Source organism: Amblyomma mixtum, chromosome 8, assembly GCF_055824585.1.
Source record: "Amblyomma mixtum isolate Tamu chromosome 8, ASM5582458v1, whole genome shotgun sequence".
Classification (NCBI taxonomy): domain Eukaryota; kingdom Metazoa; phylum Arthropoda; class Arachnida; order Ixodida; family Ixodidae; genus Amblyomma; species Amblyomma mixtum.
Genome location: NC_143019.1, coordinates 33838783 through 33852334, shown reverse-complemented (window position 1 = coordinate 33852334; position 13552 = coordinate 33838783). Strand labels below are relative to the sequence as shown.

The 13552-nt window shown below is 43.4% G+C and overlaps 1 protein-coding gene across 1 annotated transcript; it reads right to left on the bottom strand.

Annotated features, from left to right (window-relative positions):
* Positions 1–374: 374 nt before the first annotated feature.
* On the bottom strand, positions 375–13541 carry cnir (cornichon-like protein). The gene is made up of 6 exons (XM_089556972.1): positions 13303–13541; positions 12885–12953; positions 10597–10712; positions 8962–9102; positions 6698–6799; positions 375–5219 (listed from the first exon to the last, which is right to left on the bottom strand). Exons 1-5 carry the CDS (start codon positions 13375–13377, stop codon positions 6745–6747), a joined length of 456 nt encoding a protein of 151 aa, XP_089413098.1. The 5' UTR covers positions 13378–13541; the 3' UTR covers positions 375–5219; positions 6698–6744.
* Positions 13542–13552: the final 11 nt, after the last annotated feature.

The following is a 13552-nucleotide window of genomic DNA, read 5'->3' as shown; positions in this document are numbered from 1 at the left end:
CCACTGAAAAGCATAGAAATACTAAAAGCGGTCATGCGTGCTTCATCCGCTAGAACAAATACCAGCTGATTGGCTTCTAAAACAACACAGAAATGAATCGTTTTTTGTGAATCCACGTCCCGTAAACTTTTGTCCACAACTGTACATGATGTACGCACAAGTGCACGAAAAGACGATGTTTTGCGTGAAGTTTCTGGAAAATCAGTCGTTAAGCATAGCACTGCATAAAAGCTGACATTCCAAATCTGTGGGTGCCTAAACTGCAAAGAAATGCAGCTTTTCTTTATTACTCGAATGCCTCAAAGATTTCCTCACAACTTATCAAGTCGGTGAGGTTAATCCACACTGATAAGAATTGGAATGTGCACAAATACTTAAAAAAAAAAAGTAAAGTTTATTTTCAGGAGCACGCACACAAACACACAACCACCCCAGAAGGGTTCAGCCCCACTGCACCGATACGTCCATGACCACGATCAAAAAAGACACGACCACACGGCAGCCACCTCATCAAACACACAAACGATAAACTGAAAAACCACGTCCCAGAAACACAAAGTCGGACACTAAACAGGATCCGCACACAAAGGACATTTGCATTCACAACACATGCAACTTGCTGGGCAACGTCAAAAGTTCTTGCGCAGCTACGACCACATCAAGGTTTCAACAAACTTTGTGTCCCCGAGAAAATATGCAACCTGTGGAAAACAGCAAGACTGTAGTAGAATTAGTGCAACGCTTTACGAGACATAAGTTGTGCAAGCTACACAACTAGTACAAGGAAACTAACAGACGCAGGGGATAAAGAGCCTTAGCAATAGCCTTTGACCTAGACGAAACTTATCTGCATTCAGAAAAGCTGCGGTGCAGTGCGAAGTTTCACACATCACACAAACCACTCAATGAGGCCTTCCCGATGTCAGGCTATGGCTTACAGCATATTGATGCTTACAGCTGAATGACTACTGAGACCATTAGCAATATGAGAGCGAGCAAACAGGGAGGAGAAAGCTCATGACAGTCTTGTTAGTATTTAACCTAAGTTGGACAACTGTGCTTCATGTAGAAGTAGACGTAATGTTAGCTCAAGAGGTTGCCTCAACCTAAGAATCAAGATGTGACCTCAAAAACAAGTACTAGCTTCAAGCACAAAGTGTGGCATGGTGCTTTCCACAATGATTCCATAAACATCAGTATAAGCCGCTGGAAGACCAGTCAGCCACCTTGTCTTGGCCAAGCAAAGCATGCACGCAAAATCTAGACGCTTTCAAAAAAGTAAACCATCATTTTTTTTTAGTTTGACTCTCTTTGCAATGTCGTACACTTCACACACTGCACCCAAAATCTCTCACTAACTGCTAGCATCAGCATGCCTCACAACCGGGTCCCACAACCTGAAGGGAACATTGTTCTTTAAACGCCTAGTAATGCAAGCAACTTTCTTTTATAAGCCGGATTCCAGCGAACAATATCGAGAAGGATGCACAGCATGGTAATGACGATGTCCTCGGGCTTAACGGCACATACCCGCGGCGAGGGATTGGCCAGGGTGCATAGCGGATACAAACGCACTCATGTGCAAAGAGCAACGCCTCTGCTAGTACTAGTTTCTGTCTGCTGGTTCAAGTACCAGTTGCACAACATGCAATTAAACCATTGAACACAATAATGTGCGTAACACTGCACCCATTTCTAGAATGCAAAGCCGGCTGAAAATGCACTCCTTGAATGACAAAAAAAAAAATAGGAAGAGCGTGCCAATATCAGCACAGTCATAACAGCTAAAGAACAAGCTTGAGCAAAACTCTAATATCTCACCCCTAAGCTTGAAAAAGCATACAAAAATGACAACAGCCAACCGCTGACAACAGTGCACAAGCAAGAGTGTCATACTGATGCTTCAAGCAAGGTGATGAGTCACAGGTTAGAATCAAGCTATCAATTATCCTTCTATTAATACATTGAAAAGATTTTTGCGCGAAATTTTCATTGTGTGGTTGTAGTTGGGTTCACGGTTTTTGTGAATTTCTATAATGTGTACTTTCTTTTCGAGTGACTGCTTTTGAGTGGAATGGACTGTATTTGATTTATGTTTATCATACTTATTTGTTGTACATTATTGATTATAAGTGTCTCTCCTGATGGATTCTGTATTTTTCTGATGGTTTCTGCACAAGGTTTTGCTAAAACAGTTTTTATTTTGTTTAAATGTTGGCACGAGTGTTGTGCACAATTTCAAATATCATGCTAGATTGTTTTCGCTCAAAGTGCTTTGTTCGTTTTTCTTCGTTAATTTATGATTTGTTTATTCGGAGTGCATCGCTACCAACTTTGTTGTGGGGTCAGGGGACCCAGCCAGGTACAGGTATTGTACCTTTTGTCCCCGGCCCTTAGTTTTCTGTACTGAGAACTAAAATGTTAATAAACTCAACTCAACTCAAGTGCTGCAGATTGAAACTAATTTAACAACTGACAGGAAATAGTAGCCCACAAAACAAACTCTGAGGAATAGGTCAAATGCCACCGCCAATGCATTGCCAACTACAGGGTTAACAAAATAAGACTCCCTAGTTGCAAACAGGTTTAAATGCGTGCATCCTCTAATGGTGTGACCCATTCAGGCAGAAACCAGCCGAAATGGCGGCGCCATGTCAAAGTAAGCGATTAATAAGTAGTATGTATGAAGGCAATGGTAGCAAGTACACCAGACACTGAAAGCCTTCAAAAGCTACTAGCAATGACTATACGATGAGTAAAAGCCACAAGTACCCGATGAATGAAAACATGCAACCAAATGTAAGTAGTGCGGGGAAAAGGCAAATTGTGCACCTAGCTTAATTGTATGTAGAGATAAGACAGACACTGCAGGATCAGCCTTTCACATATAACACTGTTCCTGCATTGACAAGGCCTGCGAGATAAGAAAACATTAACTATGGCCAAAAACACTGGTGACCACTGACTGGCATGCAGTGGAGCTTTAACGGGGCATAACTAGTGCACAGTTACTTGCGGTAAGCATGCAGCCCTGCTGCAAATGGCGTACATTTAAATCAGTTTTCATGCTTAGACTAGCAGAAACCGCTAAAACCACACGTCAAACTAGTACAATGCAAACACACCACGGTACATTCTATCAGAACCAGTACAAAAATGGGCTCATTCCAACATGCACACACACAGCACAGACTGAACAGACTTGGTGCCAGCACAAGACAATTGGTACCAGTTAGTATAACTAACTGGTACACAAATTCAGACTTAGAGAAAGTTGCCAGCAATCGAAGCCAACTCGTGCTAGCCAAAGTTTGTACCACCGCTTGACACTATGTGTTGGAAACTATACAACTACAAAAGCTGGCAGGATCTCGCACACAATCCCCCAGGAAAGGGCAAGGCTTGCTAATTACTTTGTGGTCAAAATACACCACTACTTGGTACACCTCTGAATGATAACAGCTTGCTCAAGTCTAAAGAATATCCATTTTCTTGCGACGAGACAAACACACAGCACAGTCACATACAGAGAAAAAAAAAGTTTGCATTGTCCAAAACAACAACTGCCACCATTTACGGCCATTCACGACGACTTACCTCTTGCACTCTTCAATATTTTGAAGCGCGCCGAAAAACCAGACATTCACAACTTTGCACTTCCATAACTGTGCAAACAGCAGTGCAAAAGGTAGGTGCATGACCCAAAAGCACTGCTTTAAGTCATTAAAGCCAATATGGCTAAGAAAAGCTGTACTGTAACAAGACAAAGTTCAAGCCCTCATTCTCTGCAATAACCCACGATGAATTTTACCAGCCTTGGATCGTTAAAACATTATTTCTTTACAGCTAACATCCCCATAAAAGAAGTAACACACAGCAAGTTCATTTGACTTACAATCTTCCCTATCTTCCCAAGGCTCGCAGTGCACTTCAGTGCAAAGCACAAAAAATTCCGCATACAGAAGTGACATGACAAACACCACACTTCAAAGGATATGATCCACACTGAATTGAGGCCAGGCAAGACTTGGAAGCGTTTACTGGACAACATGACCGTTCACCATAGACTTTCAAAAAAAATATCACCGTTATCATCTTTTGGCATATGTGGCAGCTCCGCCTTTAGGTGTTAACTAGACCTAATTCCCACAAAGCACAGGATGCAACGGCAGCCCGTAACACATGCCTAGAAGCACATTTCTGACACGCAAGCTCAGCAAACCAGCACAAGTGGCCCTTGCACACGCATAGCAATGTCTCTAGCTTTAAACACGTTTCTACTCCCTTGAAATTTGTTACTCCACTGTGTTCGGAGGAAGCCCCCAAGGTGGAGTAATTTGAAATATGGGAGCAACTTGAAATAAGGGAGTAACGAAACAAAGGGAGTAAATACAGGATTTAGTTTTGAGCAGTTCACGATCTTGCCGAAAATCACACAGGCTTCAATATTCACCATGGCAGACAGGTAGAAAAAGCAGGCAACCGAAGCTTGCCACTCAGGATGCCTTTCTTACTTTAGTCGGATACAAGTGAAAAAAAAAAAGCGGCTTTTCCCTGTCAAAGGACCCCCTTCTAGCCACAGAAGTCAGCCAATTCTAATGAACCTGGTAACATGACAACACAGGGAGTGATGTGACAATGCAGGGAGCAGAATATCCCACCACAGTTACAAGCTAGCAGGTTTATGAGAATCTGCTAACGCCTTAACTTGAAGGGGGTCGTTTGGCAGGGAAAAGCCCCTTTTTTTTCTTGACTGGTATCCGACTATCGTACTAGTACACTCCAGTTTTAAGCCGTCAGAGCTTACCAAATGCTAACTGATTACTCACTACCATAGTTATAATAATGAAGGAATTCCCAGAAAGCTTTTTGTCTTCACTGCACACGAACGGGCATCGTCGCACTCAATTAGCAGTGCCTGGAAGCCAAGTCGAAGCTGCCGTGGGTGAACAGGTGCAAGAAAGGTTTTTTTTTCACCAGCGATGAGACGCAAACACATGCAGAAAATGGAAAACATGGATGCGAAGGAACGGAAAAAGAAAGGGACAGTGAAATTCGGTGTGAAATGAATTGCGAGTATTGCCGACTGTTTCAATGACCAGCTTCGTTCGTTGCTTCTCTCGAGCCTGGCAGCGGTCACCGACCTGGCGTGGCAAGAACCGATCTCTTTGCTTCTTGGAACGGGAGCGTCCACAACGGGGCCCAGAGGATGAACACTCCTGCATAAGCATGTTAAAACACTGATTTTAGCTGGAAGAGCTGCAATTAAAGCTGCCAATCAGTGTCATGCAACCAAAACTTGGTGTCAAGAATGTGAGACCCGCACGAACAATCGACAAACTCCCTACCAATTTTTTCCATCTATGATATCACAACGAACATCATGCTTCCATGTAGTTATAGCCAAGAAAACAATAAGCATGTGCCTTATTAAATCAGCACCCTTTAAAGGAACCCACACAAAGGCTTCAAGCTGCATTTCAAAGGCATCAGGAAAAGGGGACATGACCAAAAGCTCAGTAAAGTGACGTGTACCTGAAGAGAGCACGGAAAATACAACACGCAAGGCTACATTTTCAGTGCGAGTTTATGATACTTTTGTGATGCTAAGGAGTCGTACAGACCCAACTGATCATATAATTAACCACGAATAATTTTGCAAGTTTGTGGCACTAAGACTGCAACTAGATAACTTCTCATGTGACTAACCCTGAACACTACTGCGGAAAGCCCTACGCTCCGAGTGCCTTTGAGCCTCCCATAAACTATAACAGTTGCTACCATCATTGCTCAGAGGTTCCATGAGCGCCATCTTTTTCAAGACAACTGCACGAAAGATTCTCAGGTAAGGCCGATACGAAGATAAGCACGGAACTCCACTGCACCATCACCATCCTGACCACGCACTTCAGAGTCCATGCCTTAAGAAAACTTCCAGTCACACAGCTGCGTGGAGAGTCCTGCCTTCCAAACGTCACCGAATGTTCTCAGTGTCATTTCAGTGATCTGTCAACTATTGCAGGGAAGTGTCTAACAACTGACCAGCATGACTGTGATGTCACCGAAAACAGCATCAGGTCCTGATGAAAGCAGTGAGAGCGCTTCATCATGAGAAACAACAGCGCCAATAGCGTTCCGTGCACCCGTGCAGAATTACTGCTGCAGCTCTAGCGTGTGCAGTGACGTGCCGGTCGCTTAAACTGTATTTGGTGCCTCGGAGTTCCCATTGGTTAACCTGTACAACATTCACAGATTTTTTTTTCCTTTTTCCGGCTCCCAGAGTTAGGTGTTGACTCATACGATGCAGTATTGACCGGTATGCGAGTATGTACTGAAATCGTGTCTGGTTAAGCCCGATGAAGAAAAATAGTTATAAGGCCATGCCTGACTGATTCATTTAACACCACTGAGTTCAACTGAGTAAAGCCATGGTAACATGCTTCGATCAGCATGAAATTGAGTCACGGACTCCTCTTGTCTGGCATTTAAACCCAGAGAAGCCGTAAACCAGGCCAGGGGTTAAGCTCGTGCCCACTGCCTAATCGGTGGGTATCCGGAGACACAGGGGATCAAACCCATCGTACCTCCCAAATCTGTGTAAGCTCTCACGTAATGCTCGTAGCTTCCCGCGCTCACTCACAGAAAGTTGTCCACAAGCACGCTGAGGTAACGCTCACACAGACTGCGCCACACTCACCTCTTGTCTTTGGGAGTTGCCAACTGAGGAAAACAGGTTCATGTTGCCTAGTATGTCTCCCGCCTTGGGTCTGGGTTTGAAGTCAGTAACGCGATGATCATACTGCGCAAACGTGAATGCAAAAAGCATGGGAGTGGAGTGAGTTGGCAGTGCAACGTGTTTACGCATAGTTGGCTCACAGATATCGATAAGTAGATAAGTTTCGCTTCTGGTCAACACAAATATATTTTAAAACCTTGGTTTGTGCATCATTCCTTCAATGGATTCTGAAAGCACTAAAGTCAAATGCCACTACTGCCTTCACCCTTTTCTGCATACTCCTGCAAAGCAGTACCCAAGGGGCCTTCACAGCCAAGAGCTTTTGCACACAGATACTGACACAGGGCTTGACAACAATGCAATGGCTAGGCTTTCTATTGACACACGCAGAGCTTTCAAACATCAAAAACAAACAATCAACAGAAAGTGAACAGCCGTGACCAGCTGACAACAAACGTGTCAGGCTCAATCCACCATGTACCAAACATCACTGAAGTTATCTCAGCCTAGCCTTTTGCGAATGCTTTAATACTACTAATGCATCACAGTGAAAAGGAGAACACTGGCCCAGCTTCTCTGCAAATACGCAGAAGCTTTCATCAAGCCTTTCAGAGCTGTCCTGGTGAAATAACACAGGACTTGGTGTTTTGTGGCGTTTCAGTTCATTTTCTCTCCCACTCCTCTCACATGTTCACCCCAAAGGACCCCAAAGATCCTAGTCCTTTTGTTCAAAGGTGCATAGCCAAACAGATGCTCAAGAGGCTCGAGCCTTTTCTGTACATAAAAACATGGTAGCCAGCATCCATCTCAGGTAGTTTTGTCATAACTATAACTAGAAGGCTTCTGCTGCTGCTCAGGATCAAATCATCAAATTTTCAGTAGCAGCAGTCGTTTTCAGCATTGCCCATTGCATCTGGTATTCCTGTAACTGAAAGCAAATTGCAGTGGCCAAATAAAATGGCCAATAATATGGCCAAATAAATACTACTACTACTACTACTACTACTACTACTACTACTACTACTACTACTACTACTACTACTCCACACCGCCGCAGACCAGAAGCCAAAAATGCATGGGGAATACAAATGCTCGTTCAGCAACCTTTAAAGCAGATTTTTTTTTTCCTCCAAATTTTGCACTGCCAAATAATGCAGTCGTCTTTGCAAAAGCAACACTCTCGGTCAATGTAAACATTTGCAGTAGCAATGCATATACCAGATATTTTCTGTTTTTTGCAGTACTCTGGGCGGCAAAAAATACAAATAAGCCAGTGAAAAAAAAGTTCCTGGAAAGTACGAAAAATCCAGTGCTGAAAGGATTACAGCCAACTAAACAGACAAACAGACCTCAGCAAATTAGCAAATTTCAAACCCTTACCATTTAAGATGCTTAACCCTTTAATATAAGGTGCTTTGTACACAACTACGTGCACTACAAACTCGCAGTTTTCTCAATGTGTGCTCCAGACATAGCTAATTTCTTCATTTAAGGAGAAGTTAGCACCTTTCACTTTGCAAATGGGATGCTCTTTATGCCAATTAGTGAACGCAGCAATAAATACTTCCCAATCTATATTTTTTTTTCTGAATTTCATCCACCGTGTGCATCTTCAAAACATAAAATGATTCCAAAACTTCTAAGGTGTTGATTTCATAAATCCTGGTGTTTTAATACTACAATTTCCAATTATATTGATAGTTAGCATGAATTTTTGACTGTGCACACAAAATACTACCCGCTGGCGTTTTTTGTTTCAAAGCTAACTGACTGGGTTTTTGAGAACTATATATCCCATTGAGGGTGAAAAGTATTTCTTTTGAATAAAAACCATCATGTAATGGCGTCTAAAAGGGTTAATCAATGTCCAATGCCATGTGACATGGAGACATTGGTTGGTTTGGTTTATGGGGTTTAACGTCCCAAAGCGACTAAGGCTTTGAGAGACGCCGTAGTGGAGGGCTCCGGAAATTTCGACCACCTGGGGTTCTTTAACGTGCACTGACATCGCACAGTACACGGGCCTCTAGAATTTCTCCTCCAAAGAAATTCTAGCCGCCGTGGCCGGGATCGAACCCGCGTCTTTTGGGTCAGCAGCCGAGCACCATAGCCACTGAGCCACCGCGGCGGCAACATGGAGACATAGTTCTGGACCTAGTCAAGTGTATATGTGTTGGACACAAAAAAAAAAAAAAATGTTATAGTAAGTGAGCTTTAGCACCCACCAGTAAAGGTAAATGAAGAAGAAGAGGAGATAGAACGCCAGGCGGATCATGGAGTCCCTCAGATGCCGCTTGAGGTTGCCCCGGTTGTGGATCTCGGTTGGGTCGTACACCCCAAAATTGCAATCTGGCACTGACAGGTATCTGTACAACACCAAGAGACAGCATCTCAGGAAAAAGCGGCAGCTTTGTTTTCATAGAGTTTTCCTTTCAATGACTTCAACTTCGTCACAGTGACGGGAAGATAACAACTGCAGAACCCAAACAGATTCAAGCAATGAACGCTGATGTCACTGACCAACAACTAGGTGAAATACAACGCATGTCTACAATTATCAGTCTTTGATAGTACAACTTCCTCATGTTTTGCATGAATACAGCAGGAAATAATTATCGACTACCTCATCTCTACAATCTGCTTGTTTTATGAATTGTACTGCTTACTAGCGTAATTTGGCTTGCAATTAAGTGATAAAAGTTAGAAGGCTATTCCAAACAAGCGAACACTGTTATGCAATCCATCTTTTTCATTAATTTCCATTACATTTGCTACAAAATTATGTGCTGCAAGTTCTGACTGCTCCATTACTTTTTCGTTTCGTTTACACATCCCATGACGAGGATTACATGGTGCCATAGCGAGAATGCACAGCACACGACAACACAGCTAATCTTCACAGCTGAGCAAATTGGTTTGACATAGATGCTAATGAAAACAATGAGTAACAAAGAGATCAACATGCTGAACACTGCACGGCTGCTTGTCTCTCTTCATGGTTGTGCAGTGCACAAAGTACTCCACACTTTCTCATGCTCAACTATGCAGGAGTAATATTACTTCATACTATATATCACCATTGCCATATCCTCGTGCTCAAAAGTAAGCATTATCCAGTTTTATATGTAACCGCGCATTGCAAAGGGTATCTCCATTGCCATCACATATTTACTCCTGCTCAAAAGTAGGAGTAAATATTACTCTATTGCCATCGCATATTTACTCCTGCTCAAAAGAAGGAGTGGAGTAATATTTACTCCATTGCTATCATATATTTACTCCTGCTCAAAAGTAGGAGTAAATATTACTCCTAGGAGGAGTTAATTTACTCCATTGCCATCGTATATTTACTCCTGCTCAAAAGCAGGAGTAAATATTACTCCAGAAGGAATAATATTTACTCCTACTTTTGAGCAGGAGTAAATATATGATGACAATGGTGACACCCTTCGCAACGCGCCATTACGCACAAAATTGGATGATGCTAGAAAATACCAAGGGTCCTTCGCTAGCAATAACGTCAACAAAATAGAAGCCATATGAACAGCGGCACCTCTCTACACATTGTCAGCATTGCTGGTAATACTGGCATGCATCTGGCAGCATTTCAAATGAACCTTGCGCGGTTATTATTAGACTGCTCAGAACCGTTATGGCCAATAAGCACGACTATAAAGTGAACTCACTACTGCATGCATTTCCCCCGCCATTACAAACACACACAAATTAAAACACTTGTTTCTGTATTTTGGTGCAAGGCTGCCAAATAGTGGGACTTCCAAACTACTTCCTGACGGCACAATGTCTTTTTGCATGTTAGAACAAGAATACATGAAGTGTGTACAACCCGGCAGACTCACTTGTAGACCTGCCACACAACCATGGGGACATTAAGACCAAAGAGGATCCAGTGGAAGTTGACGAAAAACAGCAGCATTGTCAGGACAGCTTGCGCAATCACTTCTGGGAGGACCCACTAAAGCGAACAAAAAAAAAGAGGAAGAGAACAATACAAATTACTGCGGTGAAAAAAAAAGACAAAAAGGATTGCCATGAGCCTTTACAGCCACCCTCAGATACAAACCACAAATTAAGGCAATTACAGGCATGCCAACTTCCTGCATGAATTATCATCCCTCCAAAGATAAATGTGTTTTGCTCTTTCATGGTTTAACAACGCGGAAGGGCAGTACCAACATGAAGAGCACACAAAACAAGCGCTGACTCCCAACTCGAGTCAGCGCTTGTTTTGTGTGCTCTCCGCATTGTCCTGTCCTTCTGCGATGTTAAAGCATGAACCACTGCCAACTCTCACCTAAATAAAGTTCTTAATTCAGTGAAATAATTAGAAGTCAAGTGAACATTGGTGGATCAGCGTGTAAGCTTAACTGCATGCTACACTGGCATGATATATCTAGGATCAAGAGCGAGCAGTTATGAACACAACAAATTTGTCAATATTTCTGTGCACAACGAGCAAGACCCCAACCTCGATGTGATTCTCTCTATTTATAACACCATGCACCGGAACTGATTTCGTACACATTGCTGCAAAGTATTAGTATTTGCGAGTTAGTCCTCACACGTTCTCATATCTTTGCAGGGTCTCATCGTATTGCAACAAACTTTCTTCAACATAGCATGCACAGACATGCTCTCAAAGTCCCAAAGCACGAGAAACACGGCAGGTGTAACTAAAGGCAGCGTTACATCACAACTAAAAGCAGGCTGAAGCTGGGACAAAAGACAATGCAACAATACATGGCACTGCCCGTTAGGCAACTTAGTGGAACAAAAGGGGAACAGTGTGCCATCGAAGAATCAAGCCCAGCCAGAACAAAAGGCCCAAACAATGGACTGCCAAGAGTTCATAAGTTTCCAGCTGTTGCCAACACCGCAGACGATAGCGGCTGCTCTCCATCACAAACCCACACCTCCCAAACACCTGCTTGCAAGTCAGGCGGCACTGCATAAACAGGCAGGGTTTGAAACTCTTGAGCTTTGACATACAGTTCTCTCTCCTGATAAAGAAGTTTAAAGCCCGTTTTCAGCTGATGAAAGCGGGGCGTCAATTCTCTCTGGCAACTAGCATTCTCACCTTCCTTTTTTTTCTTCTTTTTGGTCACGCCTTTACCTTATAGAAGCTGATCTGGCAACCCGTTATAAAGGGTTGCCCACCATCACCATCAAGGAGAGTGAAAAATGACACTTGAACAGGATAAAAAAACAGTATTCTCATTTCTCCCTCTGTCGAAATTTACCGCCATTTTTCACTCGGCACGAAGAAGGATGCCATCCACGCACACTGCTAAAAGTGTACCATACACTATTCAGAGGAAGCTTTGTACAGGTGGGCTCAAAAGCACATGGGACACACTGCTGCAACTGAACCGGTGAATGTCAAGTGTAGCTTTGGAAGCGCATGACTGGTGCTGCAATACTCACATGAGCCCAGTGTGCCTGATAAATTCCATTAGGCCGTGCAGGTCTGTATACTATCCCTTTGTGACTCCACTAGTACATGGCTCATGAATGTTTTGCACCCCCTACCACCAATTCGACACCCAGCTAGCCGTTAACCTAGCAACTGCCACTAGTGGCACTTCGATGTGAGCACGCTGAATCTCGGAATCAGTTATGCTGAAGAGATGCACTATAGTCTACATTGTCATCTTGGCAACCACTGGGGAGTTGTTTTATGAATGCGGTGACCATGCTTGGCATTGAGTGACATGCATGCACAGATGACATTTAATCCACCAATGTCACAAAGTATTTGCCGTCACACTTCTGGGCAAGGTATTGAGCCGATGTCCACTGCATTGACATACTCCACAAGAATCCCGGATGTGTACAGTGCTTGTAGCAAAACAAAATCGGAGGTGCCAGTGGCACACATCATGGATTGGCAGGTCACATGCTTGAAGAAATCAAGATGGTAATGGCCACTTAGGTGCCATGCTAAGCTAGAATTATCCCGTATATATATAATGTGTGTGTTTCAGTAATATTGAGGAATATATAAAGAAAACAGGTGGAATGTAAGTACTTCTCGTGTGCATTTAGCGCAAGCGCGGCGTTATTCCCAACAACACGTGTAATGTCAGCTCACTCTTACCACTATTTACGACGGCGATATATGACTTACCCCATTTAGCTTGGAACAACATTGCTGAGCGTTGAGGTAGTCACATTCTAAATCGGACAACGTAATCACCTGCGCTTCAGATAAGGAAAGGGTCAGTGCTAGGAGAACACTATAAATCCGTAAACAAGCATCGTCACGCTGGCGCGTGAAAGATTAACAAGAGCGGATATGTAAGCAAAAATAATCGCCGCTTGGTCATTTCAGAAGTCATTCCAAACGCAAGAGAGTGACCGCCCGGCAAGTTCGTAACAAAGAATTTCTGAGCAAATGCCGAAGAAATTGCTCTCCATCCCGCAGCTGTAGAGAAAGGGTGTGTCGAGAACAGTCGGAGTTTACAAACGCTGGCTTTCGAGTAAGAGCGAAACAGCAGGTTAGCCGAGAGAGTTGCATGCTCTAAAGCCGGCATCTCAAAGGATACAACGTAAACGGTGAGGAATAACAGGGCACCAGTGTCGAACAGCGAGAACACGAACAACGCTACGTCGTTGACCATTGTTTATGTGCGATACACTGTACTTTCGCGACACACGGGAAGGTCCACAGCTTTTGAGAAAGTATTGTCGACCAAACTTCGCACAACGCAAGGTGCTCAACTCAACATCCTCCGTGAAAGCACGACGCGCCCACTCGCTTGCGCAAAGCGCCTAGCGGCCAAGTTCAAAAGCTTA